A 27,347-nucleotide genomic window follows, 5' to 3' on the forward strand; every position below is an offset into this window, starting at 1 on the left:
TGTATTGTGTATCATCGCGATGACATTAAAAACATTTCTCCCATGTTTTTAAAAACCCATGTCTCGTGCAATCAGCTGTTGTTACGGCGGCAACATCGCTTCGTGCGCCATTGCAGTGTGACCAATATTGTGCGCAGCTGTCATGTGCAACCTTACGCCGGCCCATCTATAAATAATATTGTTTTCATAAGCTGCACGCTGACTTGACGACCTGTGGCTTCCCCTGCTTCCCCCACCACGTCTACGGTGCTATAGCACAGCACCGGAGCTGCTGCCGGGGCCGTGAGAGCACCTCGGTTGGAATCGTTTGGTTTAACTATATCTTTTACCCTGCCATTCCACCAGGGCGTTTCTTGATCTTTCTTCCTTCCTGATACAGGTCTTTTCTGCAGACTCCACCATGAATGTTTTAAGGTACGCCCATTTTTCTTCGACCCTTCCGATGTCTTCCTTAGGTATACTTGTTTTAATGTGTCTGAAACTCTTCATTTATTTCCGTCGACTGCAGTTTCTACACCCTTAGCTTTCTCTGCCTAATCTCAGTCATCTTTTGTATCTTTGCCATCTTTAACTTAGCTATCACAACGCTGTGATCTCCTTCGAAAGATTCACTTGGGAGGGCTGTTACGTCTACCAACATTTTCCTGTTACATATCTCGACCAAAATGTAATCTATCAGAGTTTTGATTTTGTTATCCCAACTATGTCTTATCTTGTGAGTGTTTTTCTTTTGAAATCATGTGTTACCAATGATCAGCTCATTTCTTCCACACAAGTCTACCACAATATCTCCACCCTTGTTTCTCTTCCCATATCCAAATGGATCTATAATCTCTTCATCTCCTTTTCTTTCCTAACCTACTTGGGCATTCATGTCTCCTATGATCACAACCTGTTTGTCCTGTACAGGGTCTTCCAGATATTCAAGGTATTTCTCTAGATCCTTATCTGTATTTCCTGTTTGTGGAGCATACCCTTGAATTATATCTGTAACACCAGTTTCAAGTCTCAAGTCTCAAGTCTCAATCTGACCTTAATGCATTATTATAGTTTATTATTTTCATGTCTGTATTGATGAATCTCACAATTATGTAGCGGGGATAATTCCACCTAATCAATAGTACCTGTTACAAGTACAAGGTATTTATATTAAAAATACACCATCGTGCCTCCAGCAGCGCAACAAGCATCCGGGCTCAACATCTGTATTCTACCTGCATACTAAACAGCAAGAAAACTTACATTAATAGAACACGACAACCAATCTCCAAGAGCCAATGTGTACCAATTTTAAAGGGTAAACAATAGTAATGTAATCCGTTTTGGCTTGAGGACAGCCGTGCGACAGTTTGGACTTCTCCAGCATAAGCATTACACAAGATACAAAGTGTTCCATTATTAACCTTTTAAATGCAGTTTAATTATGAAGAAAATAGAGAAGTTCAACACAAAAGTGTAATGAACCTTGTAAGGGATCTATCGACATGACAATAACATTTTATTGATTTTAACCTGTCATCAATGTTGTTTACTATGTTTTTTATAATATAATAATGTTATTTGCTTTACGTCCCACTAACTACTTTTCACAATTTTCGGAGACGCCAAGGTGCCGAAATTAGAGTCCTGCAGGAGTTTTTTTATGTGCCAGTAAATCTACCGACACAAGGCTGTCGTATTTGAGCACCTTTAAATACCACCGGACTGAGCCAGGATTGAACCTGCCAAGTCAGGGTCAGAAGGCCAGCACCTCAACCGACAGAGCCACTCAGCCCGGCTCTATGTTTTTTGACCACATTCTTATATTAACTGATGTTCTCAAGCAGCTGAGGATGACTGATTGTCGATAGTGTAAATACATTGTACAGCAGTATTGATTAAATGGAATTATCTACATTATGTCCGGCTCCATAGCTAAATGGTTAGCGTGCAGGCCTTTGGTCACAGGGGTCCCGGGTTCGATTCCTGGCAGGAGCGGGAATTTTAACCTTAATTGGTTAATTTCTCTGGCACAGGGACTGGGTGTGTGTGTCGTCTTCATCATCATTTCATCCTCATCACGACGCGCAGGTGGCCTACGGGCGTCAAATCAAAAGACCTGCATCTGGCGAGCCGAACATGTGCTCGGACACACCCGGCACTAAAAGCCATACGCCATTTCATCTACATTATATAAGGATTCCTCATGGATGTTCTTATTGTCCGCGGATTTCTGGTGCACCTACCCTTCACCTACCTTGGGGTGCGGCAGTTGGGAAAGGCAGGATAGTGAACGTGCATTCCTGTTGTACAGTCTCATCTCAGAAGATGCAGCAACATTCAGCATCTGGGGGAACACGTACTGTTATGCCACAGGGCAGCAAGTCCAGTCTTTCCGGATTACTATCATTTTATCTCCACAGATCGTATCGCATTGAAAATCACTTAAATGACTGAGATTATTTCAGTCTCTGTGAGTATTACTACTCACTGAACATCAGGGCCTCTCAGGGTGCACAAGACTACTTGGCTAGATTGACACATCCCCCACTGCGTCTCTTGCTCTGCACTGCTCCATCATCCGAGCTGAGTTGAGCCCGAGACAAAATGCTGGGCTGAACTAAGCGAGTCGGACCGATGCACAGAACCTCTGCAAATCATTCTGAACGCGTGATTTTTTTTTTTACTATTGGCTTTACGTCGCACCAACACAGATAGGTCTCATGGCGACGATGGGTCAGGAAAGGGCTCGGAGTGGGAAGGAAGCAGCCGTGGGGTTTGAACCCACTATCTCCCGAATACTGGATAGTGGCCGCACTGCAGCTATCGAGCTCGGTCGTGACATTTTTCGTGTTTGAGAGTCCCTGCTGTACATCTTCAATATGAGACATATCTCTGACACACACATACACACACCACTGTGTACCCAGTGAAGAAAGACAACGTTACCTGTTCACCCCAACTTTCTCCCCAGCTGTTCTTAATGGTCCAGAACGGCATGGTGCGGTTGAAGAGAGGGTAAGCTGAAAGTAAAAGAGAACATAAATTGATTGAGAGTCTTACCTCTTCACCCCAAAAGGTACCCCAACTGTTCTTTATGGTCCAGTAGGGGAGGACTTTGTGGCGAAGCGTGGTAGCTGGGGAAAGAAAAAACAAGTACACCTTAGTATTTCACAGCACCCTAGGTCTACATACTGAGACCAAGTTCCTCTGTGTAACTGTTAAGTTCCTCAGACTGAACAATCTAACAGTTATGCATTAACCGAGTTGAAATGGCTGTCACTATAAAATAAAAAAAGTAGTACTGTAATTATAAAATTTTCATACAATTATTTGATATAAGGAAAATATTATCCTTATGAACATTTTGTAAAAAGTGGCTGCACATCACACCGACACATATATGTTTCGTGGGAACGACAGGATACGTAAGTGCTTGGTGTGGGAAAGAAGCGGCCGTGGCTTTAATCAAGGTACACTCCCAGCATTTGCCTGGTATGGAAATGGGAAAACACAGAAAACCATCTTCAAGGCTGCCAACAATGGGGTTTGAGCCCACGGTTGGGCACCCTAACCACACGCTCAACTCGCTCGGTATCCGTATGCACAAATATTAGAATTTTCAGGATTTAACGTATTTTTGAAACGTGTTTTTTGGAAGCTTAGAATTTTCTTTTACGTGCAACAGTTTTCAATATTTCCTGTTAGATCTTCCTGACGAAAATAATTATCTAGTCTGACACTTTTGTTACAACTCAGGACCGTCTTAATTCCTTAGCTCTGCGCTATTGCGATGAAGGCCTTTATACCAAGGCCTTTTCAGCCGTGCCCACAAGCAAGTGCTCAATTTCAGATGCAACCAGGTGAAAGTGTTTCTCCACAGCCACCACCATTTCAAGTCTGTGTTCAAGTGGCAGAGGTTACAGACATTCGCACTTGACGACTGTTACGGGAACACAAACAATATCCAGATTTAATTCATGTGACGTTATAATTCTGAGATGAAACTTTCCTGGTTGTCTATAGTTAACACCATCTTTGTATTTTCTTAAAGTAAAACATGTAGATGTACTGTTAACGCCAACACTTTGGTCAACACATTGAGGTCTTGCTCACTTTCATAAATTTTAATCCTCCGGACTGGCCATTTTTCTCTAATTTTGTATTTTTTATTTAATTTTTTAATTTTTTATTTCACTGTATTTGAGTTGATGCTGTCTATTTCATATCTGTTAAAAACTGCAGTACAATTGATAGATCCCTTACCTTGGAAATAGTGGATTGAAATTGGTAGGTTCTCATGTTGTTAAAAAGTTCAATGTATAACCTTAACTAATAGAATACGAGCTGAGCCGTATTCTATCATTACGTCATGTGGCATCTTTAAGTCGTGAACTTAGGTAAGTTGCCAGGTGGAACGGTCTTGAGTAGTTTTCTGCCAGATAGCACCAGCTATTCTCTTGATGTCTTTGTCCCATCTGTCTGGCGGTCTTCCTCTAGGCCTCTGATGATCTCTTGGACTCCATTCTAACATTAGCTTCCTCCATCTGTCATCTTCCCTTTGAGCAATATGTCCAGCCCATTGCTATTTTAAGGTGGCTATTCTCTCAAGAATGCCATTAACTTTTGTGACTGATCTGATGTCATCTGCTCTCTTTTTATCTTTCCATGCCTCTCTGCGCTGTCCTAAGTTTCCCTTTCAGTGTCCAGGTCTCACAGCGATAAGTCATCACAGATAGAATGCACTAATCATAAACTATTTTCTTCAGATTTACTAGCATATTTGATTTGAAGACAGTTGAGTTTCTTACATACACTTGCCATCCTAGCTTAATGCGTCAAAAAACTTCTGGTCTTATATTCATCAACTGGCCCAGATGGATATCTTCAATGACCTTCTCTAACGGCATGTTGTTGATGTTCACATTTTCTGCTGTGACCCACTTGTTGGACATGTTTTGGAAAGGTTCATCTTCAAGCCGACTGTCTCACATTCCATGGCAAGATCAGTAACTAATGTCTGGAGTTTGTCATTGTCGTTTGCCAGTTATGCAATGTCATCAGCAAATTTCAAGTTGTTAAGCCTTCTGCCATTGATCCCTTCCCAATTTAACTTCGACATTGCCATCTCCAAAACAGCCGAGAATAGCTTTGGAGACACTGGGTCACCTTATTTAACACCTCTTTTGATAGGAAATTCTGAAGTTGCTTCACCGACATTGTCTCTGATATAAGCCACTTCATCTAGGCTTGTAAGATAGCTGAATGGCTGATTGAATCAAATGCCTTTTCAAAATCGACAGAGGCTATGCACAGAGGCATCTGGTACAGTGAAACCTCGTTAGTGCGTTCCTCATTAACATGTTTTCCTACTTAGCACGTTGTAAATTCGAAGTCCCGATTATCATCACATTAAACCAATATAAAAATACCTCACTTATCACGTCCCAAATTTTCACTATTACCGCTTAGTACAATCACATTATTCCTAGTCCTGAAAATGTTATTTGTCGTCCATTGTGGAAGAAATGTGATTTCCAACTCAGGTAAGAGCCCTTGCTGCAGTTGCGTGATAACGGGAAAAGGCCTTGAGTTCTTGAACTTCACAGGATAAATTGCACGTTCGCGGAGCAAGCCATTAGCCTCAGAAATGCCCATTTTTTGCTTGCCGGTTAGCAGCGAGCCTCTTTGTGCTGGTATTTCACATTCCATTCAGAAGTTAGAAATGTATTTTGTGTTTAGTTGTACAGTGACAGGTAGTGAATATTTGATAAAGATGTTGATTCCCATCATCATTACTGGTGACGGTTCCTTTCTTCATGTTGTCTATAGCACATCTGACTTCCGAAGGAAGTATATCTGGAACTTTAGTTACACGTTTTAGGTCAGCTGCTATCAAAGTTTCCTTTGTTTTCTTCTTCTTCTTCTTCTTCTTCTTCTTTTATGACCACATAGGATCACTTTAGTCAGTCCGTCGTTCAGGTCTCTTTGAAGGGATTGTTCGGGATTTGCGGTCCTCTCAGTACTTCTTCAGACGCTCCGATCTTCGTGCCCTTTCCTCAGTTGAAAATGTGCGTGTTGTTGGTTTGTTTTGTGTAAGGGTAAAGCGGAGGTTTGTATTCTTGAGTTTTGTATTCAATTTTATCTTATTTTTGGTGTCTTCTGTTGTAAGGCCTATTTCCTTCAGATCCTCTCTTACTTCTCTGATCCATTTACATCCTGTTGTGGTATTTTTTGAGACGAGATTGTGTTGTACTAGTTGTTTCAGAAGTCTCGAGTCCTGCATCCTCATGATATGTCCAAAGAATCCCAGTCTCCTCTTACGCATAGTATCTGTAATGGGTTCTAGCTCTTTGTACACGACTTTGTTAGGTATTAACCGCCACTGTCCATCTTTCTGATATTTTTTGTTGATACAGGATCTTCCAATCCTCCTTTCAATTTTCTGAAGTCTGTCAGTCTTTGATTGTTTATTCAGGTAAAAGAGTGTTTCTGCTGCATATGTAGCTTCCGGTTTTATAACTGTGTTGTAGTGTTTTATTTTTGTATTTATTGATAGACATTTCTTTTTGTAGATATCCCATGTTAATTTTTGTGCTTTAGCTAATCTATTTGTTCTTACTTGGATTGAGATTTTTTCATTTAAGTTATGTGTTATTCCTTCTCCAAGATATTTAAACTGAGTTACTATTTTGATTTTATTACCATTTATGGTGACTTCTTTTAGCTGTGTTGGTTTTTGGGGCATAATTTCTGTTTTTTCAAATGATATTTTGAGGCCAATTTTATTTGCAATGTTTTGAAGTTCTGATATCTGGGTTTTTGCTTCTTTTATGTCCACTGCTAGTAATGCTAAATCGTCAGCAAAACCCAGGCAATTTGTTTTGATTTTTCGGCCAATCTTTATTTTGGGGGGACATTTTCTAAACCATTCCCTCATTACCATTTCTAGAGCACAGTTAAATAATAGTGGTGAGAGCCCATCTCCCTGCCGTAGTCCAGTTTTAATTTCAAATGTCTCTGATGTTTCACCCCTAAACTTCACTTTTGACTTGGTATTGTCCGACTCGTTGGCTGAACGGTCAGCGTACTGGCCTTAGGTTCAGAGGGTCCCGGGTTCGATTCCCGGTCGGGTCGGGGATTTTAACCTTAATTGGTTAATTCCTACGGCACGGGGGCTGGGTGTATGTGTTGTCTTCATCATCATTTCATCCTCATCACAACACGCAGGTCACCTACGGGTGTCAAATAGAAAGACCTGCACCTGGCGAGCCGAACCCGTCCTGGGATATCCCGGCACTAAAAGCCATACGACATTTCATTTCATTTCACTTGGTATTGGTGAGAGTCAATTTTATCATGTTTATTAATTTGGGGTGTAGTCCAAGGTGTCTTAAAATTTTAAACAGAGATTCTCTATGGATGCAATCATAAGCTTTCTTGAAATCTACAAATGTTATTACCATATCTCTGTTTCTTCTCCTGTTATAGTCCATTATCAACTTAAGACTCATGATCTGATCAGGACAGCTCCTCCAGGGTCTGAAACCTCCTTGATATTCTCCTAGTTCTTTCTCAAGTTGTAAACTTATCCTATTAAGGATGATTATTGAAAATATTTTGTATGTGATGTCTAGCAGCGAGATTCCCCTGTAGTTATTAGGGTCGGTTTTGTCCCCTTTTTTGTGCAGAGGATGAATGAGGGCTGTTGTCCAGTGTTCTGGTAGTTCTTCTTTAATCCAGATAGAGACAAGTTGTTGATGGAGGGCAACTTTTGCTGAGGTTCCTGCATATTTCCAGATTTCCGCAAAGGTCTGATCTTCTCCTGGCGCTTTGTAGTTTTTTAATTTATTCAGAGCTTGGTAAACTTCCTTTATTGTGGGGGGATTGATGTTTTCTGGTGATGTTTTTATCGGGGTGTTGGTGTCCAAATGAAGGAGTTCTGTAGGTTCCTCACAATTTAAAAGCTTGTTGAAATGTTTAGCCAGAATTTCTGCATTGTCTTTATTGTTATGGGCCAGCTTACCATCTTCATCCTTCATCAGTAGGGTCGGGGGTTCATATTTTTGGAGCTGCTTTCTGAAGGTTTTGTAGTAGTCCCTTGATTTAGTTTTACTGAACTGTTCTTCAATTAACTGCAGGGTGTCCTTATGATGTTGTCTTTTTATTCTTCTTAAGACTTGGGTAGTTTCTTTTCTCTGTTTTACTAGCTTTTGATAGGATATTTCTGTCTTTTGGGACTGATGTAATAGCCATGCCTGATGTCTTTTCTCCACTGTTTCATCACATTCACTGTTCCACCATTGGTGTTTTTTACGTGGTTTAATTGGAGCTAGGTCTTCTGCAATTTGTTTAAGGTTGTGTACTAAGTCTTCAAGTTTGTCTGTGATTTTTATTTTTTCAGTTGCTTTCTGGTAATTTTTGTTGTTGATTAGCTGGGTAGGATCTATTTTTCTTTTAGTTTTAAGGGGTTGCTTTTGTTGTCTCCTCTGGGGAGTGAGTTTAATTTTAATTTTAACTACGTAGTGATCTGAACCTGTGTCTATTCCTCGGAGGACTTTGACGTTATAGATCTCTTTGTGGTGGTATTTGTCCATGCAGACGTGGTCCAGTTGCCATTCTCCTTTAGTGTAGTCAGGGTGTTTCCATGTTTTGAGTTTTTGAGGTTTCCTCTTAAAACATGTAGATTTTGAGATTAAATTACGGTTTCTACACAGGTCAACTAGTCTCTCTCCATTTTTATTTGTTTTCTTGTGTGCTGGCCATTTTCCGATGATGTCACGGTATTTTCTTTCTCTGCCTAGTTGAGCGTTGAAGTCACCTATTAATAATTTTATATGGTGTTTGGGGATGTTATCTATGGTCTGGTCCAATAGGTCCCAAAATTCTCCTGTTTCCTCCTGGTCTTTTGAGGAGTTGTTTTTATCATTAGTGGGAGCATGGGCATTTATTATAGTATAGATTTTATTGGATGCCTTTAAGGTGAGCGTTGAGAGTCGTGGAGACTGTGATCTGAATTCTTGAACTGAGTTTATTATTTTAAGGCTGACCAAAAATCCTGTTCCAAATTGTGGGACATTCTTCATCACTCTCTTCCCGGGTATACCTTTATAAAGTCTGTACCCTTGAGATTCCAAGGCATCCTGGTCAGTGTTTCTAATTTCCTGTAATCCCATGATAAGAATTTTGTGTTGGTCCATTATGTCGGTGATCACTTTTAGTTTACTGGTTTGCATGAGTGAGTTTATGTTGTGTGTAGAGAAGTATGTTATCTGCTTTGGTTTGATTCTTGATTTTGTCTCATTCGTGTATGTAGTACTGGGGTATTTCCGTGCCTCCGACTTCACGGTATCTTTCAGGTGGCAACCCACCGTATCCGAATGCTGCCTTCTCTGAACTCTTGGTTCAGCCGGTGGAGTATTCCTTAAAAGACCTTCCATGGTTGACTGTCAAGGTGTCACCTGTGTGGGACTAGGTCCTGAATTACAACTCTGGATGTGATCCAGTGAGGTGATAACGAGGCCGCTCCTCTGGAGTACAGACGCCTTGTGCAGCCGCCCCTAACCTGGAGAACAGACGCTGCATAATGGATTCCAGTGACATTTCCTCCACTGTGGGGACCATCACCCCACCCAAAGGGGCTCATTCGCCCGAAGCCGTTGGCCCCCTTAGGGAGTCAGGTTATTTCCCGCCGCCCAACACTCGGCGTTGGCAATTTTACAGCTGGGTGCCAGACCAGCAAACCCTCCTCCTTTCTCATTCCGGACTTGGGACCGGACAATGGCGGAGTTTGTTTTACTATACAGATTGCTATAAAAGTCTCTAATAAAATTCAAAATTCTCCTCCTTTTTCAGTAATTCGACCTTTGTCATCATCATCATCATCGTTTTTTTTACCAATTCTGAGCTTACATTTAACTGTCTTTGAACTTGTCTTGTCTGATATTGTACAAGAGACAAATCTACGTAATAATTAGTAGGCAAGTATTATGTCTGTTCAGTTGGTATAAATCACTGATGTCAGTCTACGTATGTGCGTGGCCGCGTTACGTGTATACTGCTGTTAGAGTCGACACAGCTCTGACGCAATTTGAAATGAAGAACATGACGTGTAGAGCTGTAGTTTGCTGCTATCTCTATTTTCTTTTCAAGAACTATATGAACCATATCATGTACTACAGTCCTGATCAACACACATAGTAAATTTGTTTTGTAGTAAAAACAACGAAAACCAGAGAATGTACACCGTGCGGGCTTCATTCTTTGCAATAAATGATACAGCGTGGACGGCCTTCGACCTCAATCTGTTAATCAGTTTTCATGTTTTTGTGGTTTCTGGAAAATGAGCTGAAAGCTATTTTCCATGTAAAGCCGTGCAAAATGCAGCATCTGCTTGTTACTGTGATGAAACCATGTAAATATTAAAATTAAAGAAATAATTATCATGAAATATACTATAGTTACAACTGTAATGTTATAAGTGGTTTGTTGTTGAAGAAATGGTAATAAATGCTAATTATTTAATCCTACTTAAAGAAAATATGTGCAAGTAGCAACAACAGCATGTCTGTCACGTACGTTAATTGAGGCCACGGTCGCTTCTTTCCGACTCCTATCCCATCGTCGCCATATGTGCTGTAGTGTCACTGCTTGTTTGAGCAGCCAACAAGTAGAAACTAGATCCTGCGCTCTCGACTGACAACTGTAATACTCACTGTGGACGCCGTAACCAACAATGAGCACGCCGTGGTCCAGATCATCTCCGCTGCACAGGAACTTCCAAGGGTGGGACACGCCTCCCATGTAGAACTGGAAAAAGAGAAAAGGAACTTAAATGTAAAAAAAAACATAAATGAGGAATATTATTTGTAATGTTTTAGTACCACTCATTTTGAGAGGAACTTTCACATAACAACAACAGTTCGGACGTTATTACATACCATTTTATTCTAATAGACCATTATCAATTAACATGTAATATATAAATGTTTTATGGTAATTAAGACCACAGCTGTTCACACGCCCAGCTTATCTGCCGCCCGGTGACCCTTAACAGCGCAGCCCGCACTTCGCATTTCAGGTGTATTAAGTGTTGATCTCTCGCTCCAACAACTCTCATAATGCCTCCACGTGTGTACACGGTAGAGGACGATAATCACGTGAAAACAGTCTTGCAGGGAAGTCGTTAGGCGATTTGTAGCACAATTTTCAGGCTACGCCCTCCAAACAGAGACCGTGCGGAAACTCGCAAACAAATTGAGAGGAACTGGTTCTTTACACCACAAGAAGCGAAGTGTTAAGTGTAGTTGACGAGGAAAAAGTAAATGAAGATTAGAACATACGCCTACAAAATTCTAAGACGACTTCGGCAAGAAGAGCTCGGAATGGAGGGCTAAATCAGAGTTTTCTAAGATGCTGTCAGAAAAGTGTGGATGCAGGAGGAGAACATTTCCAATATCTTCTGTCATAAGGTACGAGCCTGTGCTGTGCTTGTTGCCATCCAACCGATGAGAGAAACTCGTGGCATCGACGCCACAAACGAAAGAGCTGTAGTATGGAAATCATCCACAAAACAATCTGATTGCCTCTTAATTGCTCTGTTAAAAAAAAATTTTTTTTAAATGACTTTTACAAAATATCACATATTGCTATAGCGAGTAAATGTTTCGCCATTATGAATTCTCACTATAATTGAGTTCTACTGTATTTCTGTGCGCCATTTTTACCTGCCACAATTGAAAGAGTGGAATCAGTTGTTTTAATGACACCTTGTCCCGTTGTTGAGAACACACACGAGTGAGGCGTCAGTAGCCAAGAAGGCTACTTGTGACAGCATGGCCTATTTGGTAAACTATAAGCGATACTAAGTAACTCAACGTCTCACTTAAATGCACGGAGCACTCAGGTTGAGAAACGCTGAAAGGTGTCGACTGATCGCTCTGTTCTCAAATAGAGAGTGATGTACAAGTACAGTTTGTAAGCTGTCAACACTGAAAATTGCAACAATTTCTTTTTTTAATCGGCAATTTCACTGTCTTCATGTCAATGCCTAGCGAATCATTATAAAGCTCTCTCTGCTCCTAACAAGTTGACACCAAAAAGGTTGCCCTACAACCTTCAGGGGTAAAGGTTTGTGGGGTTGAAAATGTGAGCATTTCTTGATATGCATCATATTGACTTCTGAATGTAAATTCTAACTGATCATGTCTATCACTGAAAAGAGAATCTTACACTTCACATAATAGTACCATGCAGTAGACAATTAGCAAAGAAGTTAAATGGCATAGATATTTTTTAAATCATCATACTTTGAAACCTGTTCAGACTAAATAAATAGCCATCTGTGTGGCTAGGCAATCAGCCAAGTGATTTATTTATTTTCATGACAGCTATCTGCTGCAATGCCATTCATTTCTAAATCACTGACGACTTGTAAATTTAGCAACTAACACACTTCACCCTAAGTTACTCTTGCTCTCCTCTCCTGTTCCCAGCCGTGAATCATATACTTGCATGTCGTTTGTATCATAGAAAACTTGTATTCTCAAGAGAAGAGTTAATGACACACCTGCATGGCGTTGGCATTGATGCCGATGGAGATGGGCCCATTGTGGACCAGCCACTGCGCCATCTTCGTCTCGTTGCTGGAGATGTTTAGGCCTCCTCTCACCCGAACCACCACCCCACTGCGGTTGAAGTGGCACTTCTCGTCTTCACCTTCATAAGGGTAGTCCTTCTCCGTCTCCAGGCCGCCCAGTGTTTTGATGGCCCGGTAGGCGTTGTCGGGCAGACCACCTCGGCAGCCCTCGTCGAGCGTGTCGCAGTCTACCAGTTCTGCAAGGAACGTCATACTTTACCACTTGTTACATGGCTACAAAGAAGATAGATTAAACCGTGCAAACCATCTGTGTTGCTGTGAAATCTACTCCATTGTTCTGTCTTAGTGAACCTACAGGGAATTCAGCAAATAATGTGTCCCAACCCAGTGAGATTCCAACGTCTCAAGTGGAAACAACTCTACAACTTATCTCCAGGCTACAATGGAGTGGCTGAGTAGCACCCAGCAGGGCTGAAATAGGAGCCCACTTCAGGCTTTGAGAGTTGAGGTCGCCCTACACGATGGCATGTAGGGACACTGCATACACACCTTGCTCCGACAGAGACACCAAGTTCCCAGTCCTGCGAGCGTACTGCCCTTCAACATTGCCAGTGACGGAGAAGGCCCAGCACGATCCGCAAGCTCCCTGCAATCACAAAGTGTTTCTATTAATTCCATCAGGACAAAGGAAAAGTGGCACGTGCCACAAGTGTACGGGAAAGAGGAACTGATTTCATTGGAACTTGTTCTTAAAAGGGACAATATTCTACACAAAATCTATAAAATACTGGCTGAAACATAATCTTATATGAAGAGTTCATTATCCACTTTATTTGAAAAGAGCAATGAATCTGTTTTGTTAGCAAATGCAATGGGGAGATGTAGCGCATTCAGGATATCAGCTAGAACAAATCTGAAATAGTGGCAGCACTGTGAAGAATGTGAGTCACCAGACTGTGTAACTCAGTGAGGAAGGCCTCACTTCGCTAGCCGATGGTAGATCAATGAAGTCTGTCTGAGCAGTAGATTATACTCACTCACACTGCTGCACGAGCCTCTTTTCCAGTAGCGATGTCCAAAGATCATAAACGAACCTTTTTTTTTTTTTTCCAGTTTATTTACAGGGAATGGGTATGAGCGTTGTTTTTGCTAGATTGTACTAAGACACCAAAGGTTTTGGGTGATGCGAGGATGGGGAAGGGCTGGCGTGAGAATGAGAAAGCACGGAAATCCATCTTCAGGGCTGCTGGTGGAATTCTAACCCACCATCTCGCGAAGGATGCGACCCTATGCACGCGGCCTAGCAATTTCTCGAGATTGTTATGTTCAATTCCCTTTAGGTGGGGGTGGGGGGTAAAAAAAGAACAAATCTGAAGGAAGTCCCTCGTCCTCTTTGCGGTTCTATCTGCTGGCTGTCAATCAGACTCTTCTCCTCTTTGGTTATTTCTCTGTTGGCATTCTGGTACCCTTGGTAGTTCTTCTGATAGGTTGGCCAGGATTTTGTCTTAGATTTGATATTTATTAATTTAAAATGCATTGACCTTAGTTTTGCTTTCGTATAAATCATATCTAAACATGAATAGTGGGAGCTGCTGTAAACTGCACACATGATAATTATAGGAGTTTTGAAAATTAGAAGCTATTCATCTTTTACCACTAATTGCAATCAAAATACTCTCAAAGTTTCAAGTAAATTGTTGTTATGTTTTCTGCAGCTTCACCATGCACATGGCTTCCTATGGTTATTATCCGCACTAGATATAACTGTACTGCCTCACACTCGTAGGTGATGCTTGTGAGATACGTGTCCCCAGCAGAAAGCAGTACCATTAGCATGTTCCGTTAAATTTCACTAATGACTAGTACCTGGTTCTTCACTTCAGTGACGACGTTGTAGTGTCTCCAGTCAAACTCCCGGGGCAGAGAAATGTCCGGGATCTCCGCTTGGGCCATGGGGATGGTGTTCTCGTGTCTCAACTTGGGGTTCAAACCTGTGTACATCGCCTTGAACTCCTTGGCTGGAAAGACAACACAAGATTATAGTCACTGTCTTCATGACAAAAACCACCTGATTAGATTCCTCAAAGCTCCTTTCTTGTGATAGTGAAAACATGCCCGGGTAAGAAAGTTAACAGCAGTGTTCTCCCCAGAAATGTTTGTCAGCTGGGTAGCAGGAATTAGTAGCCAGACGGGGAATACTAACACAAAAAGTGAATATGATAAAATTTCAATATATTTCCCCACAGGGCATTAACATTAATACCAAGACAGATAAAAGTTAACTGCAAAATGGAACAATTTTAGTGTCATCGCGAAAAGATATAACAGAATATTTTGAACTTCTACTGTTCTGCTGCTCGTTCATCATCATGTAACACCGGGGCTTACCACTCGGTTGCCATGCTGGTTTGTGACGTCCAGCAGAATCTAGTGCTTGCGCTCACATGCGCTAATACAGACGCCACACTACTTTTATTTTTACCAATTGCTTTATGACACAGACAGGTCTTATGGCAATGGTACAGGAAAAGCCTAGGAGGGGTAAGTAAGTGGCCGTGGCCTTAATTAAGCCCCAGCATTTGCCTGGTGTGAAAATGGGAAACCATGGAAAACCATCTTCAGGGCTGTCGACGGGGGGTTCGAACCACGACACCACGTGCTAGCCAAGCTAAACGTTTAAACTCCTGTGTAACTGATGCAATTATGCTGACAATATTGAATATTTATCATTTAAATAAACAGATTTACAGTATTTACATTTTAATTCAGAGCACCCAATGAATCAAATATGGATTAATATTATGTAACTGGCACATATGTAGGTTATGTTACCCTGGTAGTCTATAAAACGGCAGGCAGGTGCGCCCATTAAAAAGGTCCTAGGGAGAACATTGAATAGGAATATGCAGTCTAGCACAGTGTCAAGTACTACGATGACAAGGAACATGTTTTTGAACACAATCATATTCTGCCGAGTAAACTGTGTTAGTGGCGAGGAAAGTAATTACTAATATTTATTATAATTTTACAAAGCAAGATAGCAAGCTTGCAGTTTATTTACATCAAGCTCAACCTCCACATGCTGTTATAATATTTGTCTGTCTGATAAACACAAGCTTTGAAAAGCCTTGCTCACGTAAATACATTCATGTTCATAAAAAAAAAAAAACAGAACACCCTGAAAGACTAGAGATAGGAAGTTCATATTCATAGGACATATTCATTAGTATGTTCTGCAGAAACGATTAGCATTTCAGTCACCTAGGTTCAGCACGTGTCCTGTTGCCTAGCAGGCACTGGGTCCTCCATGGGCACTGATAACTTGTTCCATGCGCGATGGCATCGACGTGTATAAGACGCAAATGGCGTCCTGGGGTATAGCCATCCATGCTGCATTCACCTGGTTCCACAGTTCATCTTTGGTGGTTGACAATGGGTCAAGGTGCGGCACCCGTCGTTTCACCATATCCCACACATTTTCGATTGGCGACAAGTCCAGTAATCGGATGGACGAGGGCAACAGCGTGACATCCTTGACAACAAGAAGGCACGTGTTCGTGCAGCAACATGTGGTCGTGCATTCTCCTGCTGAAATATGGGGTCTGGGTTGTCGCGCAGAAAGGGTATGGCTACGGGTCGCAGGATGTTTTTCACGTACGTCAAACTGGTCACAGTGCCCTGGACATGCACAAACTGTGATTTGTGGTTGTACCCAATAGCTTCCCACATAATTAGGCCTTAAGTTGGTGCTGTACGTCTTGTGCGAATGTAGTCAATGCGATGGCTCTCCCCCTTCTGCTGTGAACCAAAATGCGGCAATCATTTTCAAACAAACAGAACCTGGATTAGTCCGGAAACACTAACTTATCTGCTGTCATTTCTGTCCCCAGTGATGTTGTTCCATACACCATTGCACTCTAGCATGTTTATGCACATTAGTCAAAGGTAGGCGGAGAAGTGGACGACACGCCGCTAACCTAGACCGCAATAAACGGCGACGAACTGTTACTCCTGAGAGTGTACGATGTATTACACTGTTCCACTGTAGCGCCAGAACTGAGGATGACCCAGATCTGTCCTACATTGCTATTCGGATGATGCGTCAATCTTCTCGGGGGGGGGGGGGTATCTGGGTGGTGCAACTTGACCCATCTCGTGTTCTACAGCCTTCTGCAAACCATTTTGTATACACCCGTTGCACTGCCATACCACTTCGTCCCAGATGAGCAGCAATCTCCCGGATGGATGCATCATGCTCTCTCGTGCCAATAATGTGCCCTCTTTCAAATCCCCTCATTTGACAGTACAGTTCTCGCATACATCTGCGAGGCATCCTCCGTGTCTGCTCAAGTCACACTGATACATTACCTTTGGTTTATAGCGACAACAAGAGCCACAGGCACATTTAACCAGTCGGTGGTGGTGCTCCAAGATATCGATCGACCTTGAACCTGAGGTCCGACATGGAATGCTAACAATTTCTTCAGAACATACTCGTGCACGTGTCCTGTGAATATCAGCTGCCAATCTCTAGTCTTTCAAGGTGTTCTGGTTTTTATGAACATGAGTGTATGTTTGGGCACCAAGAATTTGATGCGATGTCGAGAAGTTACATCGTCCTTAATCCACATACAATACTTTTTGGTGTAGTATCACACAAAAATTAAACAATTTGTTTCTTTTGTCGACCTGGAGACAGAATTTCCCCATTACAGGTCATGAAACTGTTGTTTGTTATAAAAAGAAACTTAGTTTTAAGATTTAACCCAGCTACCTCATCCTGTACGACAAGACCGCCAACAGTCTGCACTGTTCACAAATGTTAAAACATGTCCCATGCTATTTAGAGTGAAGCTCTCCAGCTGTATTCATACTGATGTATCCACAAAGACACCCACAAAATGCTGTCAACTTGCGTACACGGATTTATTTACAATTATTTACAAATTAAACGCACATAACCTGAATCACTGTATCACAAACAAAACACTCTGAGAACATCAACAAGCCACCATTTTAACAAATGCCTATCACGAACACATGGAGACTGCAACCACTGCATGTCAACTACCAACTTTACTAAACCAATTCACATACTTCAAACACTCGTTAGCATGACGCACGTCTGGTCAGAACAACTCCTGTTAAACCATGACTCTTACTAAACAATACCTCGTCTTTACCATATCGTTCTACATTGCGATTTTATTTGATGTAAATAAATATCACACGAGAACACGTTCACTTCTTTATATAAATTACTTTATTTACACTGTACGTCACAACACACAATTATACACAGTAGCAAGTGACACTATAAACAACATTCAATAGCGGAGTACCCTGACAAGTACAGATATCAACAACACTAACATACTCTCTTTCGAATTCACCGCCCGACTCACTTGAGTCCAATACTCGGACTGTCTCATTGACTTCACAGCTTGATATTTATACTATTTGATCAACCATCTAGAATGATCGACTTTTGGAAGAGTTCTTACAACACACTAATGAAACACACTCGAAACATTGATCGACCAGCTAGTTGAATGGGTACTCGAATGTTCTTTCGATATTTAAAAATGTACATGGAAATATCTACAACATTCCTAATGTCTCTACATGTATCTGGATAATAAACCTTACAGTAAGTTTCCAGAACCCTTCATATACACCAAATTATAGTGCAATAAGTCTAACATACGAACATTATGGTACTTCCTACTGCTTTCGACCATATAGATTTTGAGGTTAAACAATACGTATTTGAGGTTATCCAATTTCAACTACATATTTACAGAGAACCCATATACTAGTCATGTTTAACACTTAACAAAAGATAATTTAGCATTAAATAAACTATAATTAGAATATATTAAACATACTCATTGAAGGTTTTACACTAGTTACAGCATCATACGTACGACAACCATCAAGACCACCTCTTTTGTATATGTGCCTGGCCAGGCTACTAGAAAGATACATTTTCTCGTAAATTCTAAAGTTCTTAAGGCCCAGATATAACGTACAGCGGTTTCGTCTACCCAGTACCATTCTGGATGTTACAGAGTGTTTCACAATTCTGTAGTGGATTACAAATCATACATACATTATCATTATAGACTGTTATACCTTTCAGCGTTCAGTCTGCAATCCTTTGTGTATTTACTAAACGTCGCCACAATCCTCTATTTGCAACTAGTGTTGTGGCCTCATTTAGTTCTATACCTCTTATCTTTAAATTGTTAGAACCTGAGTCTAACCATCATTGTCTTCGTCTACCTCTACTTATCTTACCCTCCATAGCAGAGTCCATTATTCTCCTACGTAACCTATCTTCCTTCATTCGCCTCACATGATCCCACCACCGAAACTGGTTTATGCGTACAGCTTCATCCATCGAGTTCAATCCTAAATTAGCCTTTATCTCCTCATTCCGAGTACCCTCCTGCCATTGTTCCCACCTGTTTGTACCAGCAGTCATTCTTGCTACTTCCATATCTGTTACTTCTAACTTATGAATAAGATATCCTGAGTCCACCCAGCTTTCACTCCCGTAAAGCAAAGTTGGCCTGAAAACAGACCGATGTAAAGATAGTTTCGTCTGGGAGCCGACTTCCTTCTTACAGAATACTACTGATCCCAACTGCGAGCTCACTGCATTAGCTTTACTACACCTTGATTCAATCTCACTATAATACCATCCTGGGAGAATACACAACCTAAATACTTGAAATTATCGACCTGTTCTAGCTTTGTGTCACCAATCTGACATTCAATTCTGTTGAATTTCTTACCTACTGACATCATTTTAGTCTTCGAGAGGCTACCATACTCATTTCACCCATTTTCAAGTTCCAAGATATTAGACTGAAGGCTTTCGGCACAATTTGCCATTATGACCAAGTCGTCAGGCCAGACTGCTTACTACATTTCCACCTAACTGAATCCCTCCCTGCCATTTTATACCTTTCAGCAGATGATCCATGTAATCTACGAACAACAAAGGTGAAAGATTACAGCCTTGTCTAACCTCTGTAAGTACCCTGAACCAAGAACTCATTCTATCGTCAATTCTCACTGAAGTCCAATTCTCAACATAATTGCCTTTGATTCATTTTAATAATCTACCTTTAATTCCATAGTCCTCCAGTATGGCGAACATCTTTTCCCTCGGTGCCCTGTCATATGCTTTCTCTAGATCTACAAAACAAACACAACTGCCTATTCCTCTCGTAGCATTTTTCAATTACCTGGCGCATACTGAAAATCTGATCCTGACAGCCTCTCTGTGGTCTGAAACCACACTGGTTTTCATCCAACTTCCTCTCAACGACTGATCGCACCCTCCCTTCCAACGTGCCAGTGAATACTTTGCCTGGTATACTAATCAATGAGATACCTCGAGAGTTGTTGCAATCCTTCCTGTTCCCTTGCTTATAGATAGGTGCAATTACTGCTTTTGTCCAATCTGAAGGTACCTTACCAACACTCCATACTAATCTTGCTACTCTACTAAGCCATTTCATCCCTGCCTTCCCACTATACTTCACCATTTCAGGTCTGATTTCATCTATTCCTGCTGCTTTATGACAATGGAGTTTATTTACCATCCTTTCCACTTCCTCAAGCATAATTTCACCAACATCATTTTCCTCCTCCCCATGAGCTTGGCTGTTCACAACACCACCAGGATGATTTCCTTTTACATTGAGAAGATGTACAAAATATTCCCTCCACCTCTCCAGTGATTCCCTAGGATCTATTATGAGTTCACCTGAATTACTCAAAACACTGTTCATTTCTTTTTCCCCTCCCTTCCTAAGATTCTTTATGACTGTCCAGAAAGGTTTCCCTGCTGCTTGACCTAGCCTTTCCAGGTTATTACCAAAATCTTTCCCTTTTTGGATTCAACAACTATTTGTTTCGCTCTGTTTCTTTCATCTACATACAAATCCCTGTCTGCCTCGGCCTTTGTTTGGAGCCATTTCTGATAAGCCTTCTTTTTACGTTTACAAGCTGCTCTCACTTCATCATTCCGCCAAGATGTTTGCCTTTTCCCATCTTTACACACAGTTGTTCCTAGGCATTCCCTTGCTGTTGCTACTACTGCATCCCTGTATGCCACCCATTCTCTTTCTATATCCTGAACCTGCTTAAGTCTATTGTTCGAAACTTTTCACTAATCATATCCATGTACTTCTGTCTAATTTCCTCGTCCTGGAGATTTTTTAACCTTATTCGTTTGCAGACAGATTTCACTTTCTCTACCCTAGGCCTAGAGATACTTAGTTCACTACAGATCAGATAGTGGTCTGTATCATCGAAAAATCCCTGGAAAACTCGTACATTCCTAACAGATTTCCTGAATTCGAAGTCTGTTAAGATATAGTCTATTATGAATCTCGTACCCCTAGCCTCCCATGTGTAGCAGTGAATAGCCTTATGCTTGAAGAATGAATTCGTAACAGCTAAACCCATACTAACACAGAAGTCCAGCAAACGCTTCCCATTCCTATTAGCTTCTATATCTTCCCCACATTTACCAATCACCCTTTCGTATCCTTCAGTTCTATTTCCAACTCTTGCATTGAAATCGCTCATTGGCACTATTCTATCCTTGCTGTTGACCCTGACCACGATGTCACTCAATGCTTCATAAAACTTGTCAACTTCATCCTCATCTGCACCCTCACATGGTGAATACACGGACACAATTCTAGTCCTAATTCCTCCAACTGACAAATCTACCCACATCATTCGCTCATTTATGTACCTAACAGAAACTATGTTGCGTGCAATGGTATTCCTGATAAGGAGCCCTACCCCAGACTCTGCCCTTCCCTTTCTAACACCCGTCAAGTACACTTTATAATCTCCTATCTCTTCCTCGTTATCTCCCCTTACCCGAATATCACTTACTCCTAGCAAATCCAGATGCATCCTCTTTGCTGACTCAGCCAGTTCTACTTTTTTTCTTCCATAAGCCCCATTAATATTGATAGCTCCCCATCGAATTCCATTTTGTTCGCAAAGTTGTTTCCAAGGAGTCCCTCACCTGTCAAATGAGAGTGGGACCCGGTTACTCCCATAGGTCCGAGGCTTGCTGAAAATGTTCTGAGCTCGGTAAATTCATGTAGCAAGACGCTACCTTATTATTATTATTATTATTATTATTATTATTATTATTAATAATAATAATAATAATAATAATAATAATAATAACAACAACAACAACAACAACAACAACAATAATAATAATAATAATAATAATTCAAGCTCGATACTTGCATTATTTACCCATGGTGAGAGAATACTGTTTTCAAGTTATATCAGTTTATCACACTTGCGTCAATATCCCTCCTATAACTTGAAACAATTTATACACTCTGTCACACTCGTCGACTTTGCCTTGGTCATAGAGTGTATCTTCTTTCTTCCTCGATGTCACTGAATTGCTCTCCTCCTCTTGACCAGCTTGTGCCGTGTCGAGGGTTGGGGTTGTTTCGATGCCAGTTTCTTCCTCTATGATAGTCAATGCATTCTCCTCACGACCAGATTGTCCTATGTCATAAGTAGCCTCTTCTCCAGGCTTACTGTGTATGCGTAGCAGTTGGGTGACTCGCCGAACTCTGGTGCGTGGACCTTGACAGGAGGATTGGTCTTCAATAAGGAGACCCCATGGCCCAGCTGCTTATCCACCTCGATGGGACCAACCCACTTAGGTGCGAGACCTGCGTGAAACCCTCCAATCTTATTACTGACTGGGTGGTTACGTCGCAGTTCTTGTTGGCCTGGTAGGAAGATCTGGGTCTCTTTCACATCTAGAGCCTTGGCCTGGGTAAGGGATCTCTTCTTGGCTAAAGGTTGCTTCTCCTGGATGCTCTGGTGCTGTTACTGCTGCCACTCTGCCAGGGAAACAGCTGCATCATCTTGACCAGAAGTGGGTGGTGGACGAATCTCCCAATCACCGGTGCCATATAGCTGTCGACCAAGGAACAGCTCTGCTGGGGAATAGGTGGTGACACAGTTGATGCGACGTCGCAGGGCAAAGAGTGACTGTGGTGTCTGACGGTCCCACAGTCGATGTTCTTTGTCTATCAGCTGGACTCGTAGCATCGTTTTCTGCTCCTGGTTCCGTTGTTTCATTGGTTTGGCCCTTGAGTTGTAGATAGGGGAGGTCCAGTGCTCAACACCCCATTCTGTCATCATTTGCTGCCACTTCCGCGACGTGAACTGACTCCCGTTCTCTGACAGAATGCACCGTGGATAACCGTAGCGGCTGAATACCTAGTCTTGTAGCAGGCTGGTGGTGCATCCCATTGTGGCTTCAGGTATCGGATCTTGTGAAGAGGTCAGTGATTACTTTTTTTTTGCTAGGGGCTTTACGTCGCACCGACACAGATAGGTCTTATGGCGACGATGGGATGGGAAAGGCCTAGGAGTTGGAAGGAAGCGGCCGTGGCCTTAATTAAGGTACAGCCCCAGCATTTGCCTGGTGTGAAAATGGGAAACCACGGAAAACCATCTTCAGGGCTGCCGATAGTGGGATTCGAACCTACTATCTCCCGGATGCAAGCTCACAGCCGCGCGCCTCTACGCGCACGGCCAACTCGCCCGGTAGTGATTACTAGGAGTCCTGTTTTACCCCGTGGTGTTTTAGGGTAAGGACCCATCAAGTCTAGGGCTATGACCTCCCACGGGCGTCGTGGCCGTCTTCCTCATTGGCTGGAATCTGCCTTCCTGTTGCTCGCCTTGGTGCAGGCACAGATGCAGCATCCCTTCACATAATCCAGGATGTCTCATCGCCTCCTGGATATCCGGCTTCAGTGCTGTCGTGGAATTTCTCGAGGATGTCCGTCGTGTGCTGTCTAGGGATCAGGACTACTGCAGGCGTGTTGGAGAGATGCGACCTGTACAACCCGGAAGTTCTTGCAGCACATCTTGAATTCCCTCGGGACGAGTCGACTATCGGTGTTCTGTCTCTTAATCCACTGCGTCATGGTCCTACAGGACTTGTCTTGTTCTTGCCACTGTTTGATCACTCCCAGATCAAGTTCCTTCTTGATGGTAATTAGGACAGGTTCCTTGACCTCACTCTGGTGTTTACATGGGAACTCCCTCTCTGCAACAGTGCTCCTAGCTTCAGGTTCCATCGCTGGGTGCCCAGATAAGCTGTCTGCTCCTATGTTCGTCGGTCCTGGGATATGACACACATCGAAATAAAATTCTGCGATTAACGGAGCCCATCTCATCAATTTAGATTTTGAGCCGGAGATAGAGTTCAACCATTTGAGAGCGGCGTTACTGGTGTGGAACTGGAACATCCTTCCCTCCAAGTAGCCTCTGAATTTGCCCATGGCCCACACCATGGCTAAGGCTTTCTTCTCGGCAGTGCAGCAGTGTTGTTCGGTGGGAGACAGCTTTCTGCTGGTATACTTGACGACGTCCCTTCTCTCGTCATTCCTCTCCTGGAATAACACTGCTCCTAAGCTGGAGTCGCTGGCGTCCGTCTGCAGGCACATCTCCCATTGAGGGTCAGGATTGGCTAGATCAAGAGCGTTGCATATCGCAGCCTTATTGCCTTGGAATGCTGCCTCTTCCTTACTGGTCCATCGGAACAGGCAGTAGTTATGGAGTAGATCGGTGAGTGGTACTGCCTTCTCTTCAAAGTGTGGCACAAGTCAGTCGTTCCAGTACTTTCCTCGGATGTACAAGGTGTTCTTGAAAATTGTTGCTGTGAATAAAAATGTCGGGATGCACTTGGGACAAAATCTCCAACATATCCTAATAATACCTTATCCATCAGTCGCATGACATTCTTCAATCCAAAGGGCATTACTGCAAACTGGTACAATCCTCTGGGTGTCATGAAAGCGGTCAGTGGTCTAGAACTTTCCTCGACCTCCACTTGCCAATATCCGGAGTTGAGATCCAGCGTGCTGAAAATCCTAGACCCACTTACTGTTTCAGCAAGTCTTTCAGCTCAGGCATGGGGTAGGCATCACTAACGGTCTTCTCGTTCAACCTGCAGAAGTCCACACACAGTCGATACTCCCCATTCTTCTTTTGCAGGACTATAGGTGAAGCCCAACAGGATGTAGAGGGTTCGATGAGACCTTGCTCTTCCATCTCTTGAATCTTCTGGATGACGAAGTTGTGGTTATCGAGGATGATTGGATATGGACGTTGCTTGATGGGTGAGGAAGCACTGCATTCAATGGTGTGCGTTACCGTGGTAGTCCGTCCTATTTTATTGGTGATGACTTCCGGAAAGTCCTTTAAGGTGCTTCTCAGCTCCTTTTCTTCAGTAGGTCGAAGATGTGTTAACTGGATATCTCCCAGGTTTACGTCAACTTCTGTATCCTTGTGAGCCCGGAGATTTCCATAGTGCCAGGCAACCCTCAGACCTCTGTCTTTTCCCAAAAAAACTTCATGAGCTGCATAGTCTAAGATCACCTTGTATTCCACCAGAAAGTCATGATGTCAGGTGTCAGCTTCTGGATCACTGCAACGTCAATTACAATAGCATGTTCATGCATTTAGCAGTTAGGTTAGTCTGTCCTTGGATGGGATAGGTTACCCCGTCCGCTGCTCCCACTACCCTTCCGAGGTGGTGAGACTTCATAGGTGGTAGGCAACAGTGCCGTTGACAAATGAATGACTTGCTTGGCTGTCGAGTATGGCTGAAAAATTCTCGTTGCCAATCCTTAAGATGATAGCTGGACTCAACATCTGACTAATCCCTCTCCCACTTGACCAGGTTTGCTAGTCTGTCAGGTCTTGAGGCACCTTCCTGTTCTCGGTCCCATCCCCCTCAATCCAGAATGGGCCGGACCTAGTTTCTCAGACGTCAAGTTTGGGCACTTGTTCTTCAGGTGTCCCACTCTTCCACACTGGTAGCAATCGTCTCTTCCGTAGCTTTGCCCTTGTGTTCCTCCTTCAGCTAGGCGATGACTCTGCGTAGATTATGAAAGGATCTTGGTTGTGATACTTTCACTAGGGGTCGAATATTATCGTGCAGTAGCTCTGTGATGTCTGGTAAGATCTCCTTTTTGCTTCCTTCCGGGTGCAGACGCTTGAAGAGTTGGTAATTCTATAGGACGAAGGTTGTGCCTCAGTCAGTAGCTTCCTTTTCACATAGCTCTTCACCCCTTTGGAATTAAACCTAGCGAGGAATTCCCCCTTGAAGTTCGTCCATTTTAAATTTAAACCCTTGAAGTTATTCCACCAAGGAGCGGCTTGCCCCTTTAATCGCGGTGTGATGAGTTGCAGGAAGATATCCTCTGGTAGATTAGTCCTTCCTAACAGACCGACTGATCCCTCGGTGAAGCTAGTCGGGTTTTCTTCCAGTCGCCCGTGGAATTCCGGAAGGCTCTCTATAATCAACTTTGGGTCTAGGTATGCTGAATTGCCGGTTAGGTTTGAGAGGGTGGTGATACGTCCTGTTTGAGTTAATCTGTCTTCTACTGCGTGAAGGGTGTTTTCCCTGATATTCTGCATATCTCCCTTGTTGGTCGAAAACCGGTTTTCTAACCTTCCTTCAACAGCAGAAATGCGGCTCCCGAATTTCCCCTTGATGGCAGGTTGCTGCGGAAACCTGGTTTTCCACCTCCTCCTTGATGTTCGAGGTATCCACTTCCAGCTGGCTTACCCTGCTATCGATCTGTTCAACCTGTCCCAGTTTTGACCTGATGTCTGATATTTGCTGCGTTAATTGATTGGCGACGTCACTAATTTGCGATGAAATTTTGTCATCTACAGTTGAAATTTTCGATTCTAGGCCCTGTTCAACTTTGTAAACCAGCGTGTACACTTGTGATATTTGTCTGGTTAATACTGAGTTAGCTTGAGAAATTTGATCTGCAATCTGTCCTGTTAGGCTGGAATTGACGTCTGAAATTTTGTCATTGAGTGCCTGCATCATGGTCATTAGGTTAGAACACATTCTTCTGTCTCCGAATCTCCGTCGCGTTTGATGAAAAACTTTTTTGGGTCTTCTCCCTTTTCGACAAGATCTTCCTAGAATCGTGTCTGCAGCGATTTCTTCCCATTCGTCAGGAGATTTCTCTTGATGAGTTCGTCCTTGAGTTGAGTTGTTTCACTGACATATTCTCTATTATCACTTGCATTTCGCACTACACTCGTCCTGTCCTGTCCCACGGTCGCTAATGATGTACCCACAACAATGCACACAAAATGCTGTCAGTTGGTACAATTATTTATTTCAGCTTAACTTCACATAACCTAATCAACTGTTGTCACGAACAGAACTGCCCTGCCTCTGAAGCTCATTCACCACCTCACCTGTAGTTTCATTCTCTTCCTTGCATAACATGATAGGAAACCTTTCCAAGAAAAAACAAATGGAAGAAAACTGTGCATCTTAAATTTTGTCTAACCTAGCAACTTGAGGATCCTTGAATGGAAACTTGTTGATGATGTAGTCACAGGCAGTACGAAAATAGTTTCTCACTGATGAAAAGGATAGGTATTCACTATGTTGGAAGTCTGAATGCCAATAAGTAACTCATCACCACTTAAATTGTTTCTTCCACCATGTGCAATATTCATATCACACCCACATACCGTGCAGAAGGCAAATTTTTCTTCCTTTCTTCATTCTAGTATGCACAGAAAATCAACAGAATATGATTCTTGAAATGTCTGGAAGTACTGTTTCTTGCCGGATTTATTCATGATAATCTACAACAGGAATATAACGTATGAAAATGTCCAAAAACTGAAAACATTGAAACGAACCAGG

The 27,347-nt window shown here is 42.4% G+C and overlaps 1 protein-coding gene across 3 annotated transcripts in view; it reads right to left on the reverse strand.

Moving 5' to 3' along the window:
• LOC136884388 (uncharacterized) overlaps window positions 1-27,347 on the reverse strand; it is a 267,201-nt gene that overhangs the window by 14,525 nt on the left and 225,329 nt on the right. For all 3 annotated transcript variants that reach the window (XM_068229938.1, XM_068229937.1, XM_067156526.2), the window contains 5 exons: window positions 14,444-14,595; window positions 13,127-13,223; window positions 12,548-12,813; window positions 10,695-10,788; window positions 2,929-3,002 (listed from right to left, as the gene is read on the reverse strand). In XM_068229938.1, the coding sequence (XP_068086039.1) occupies window positions 2,929-3,002; window positions 10,695-10,788; window positions 12,548-12,813; window positions 13,127-13,223; window positions 14,444-14,595 (683 nt within the window). The remainder of the gene's footprint in view (window positions 1-2,928; window positions 3,003-10,694; window positions 10,789-12,547; window positions 12,814-13,126; window positions 13,224-14,443; window positions 14,596-27,347) is intronic.

This window comes from Anabrus simplex, chromosome 12, assembly GCF_040414725.1.
Source record: "Anabrus simplex isolate iqAnaSimp1 chromosome 12, ASM4041472v1, whole genome shotgun sequence".
NCBI classification, from domain to species: domain Eukaryota; kingdom Metazoa; phylum Arthropoda; class Insecta; order Orthoptera; family Tettigoniidae; genus Anabrus; species Anabrus simplex.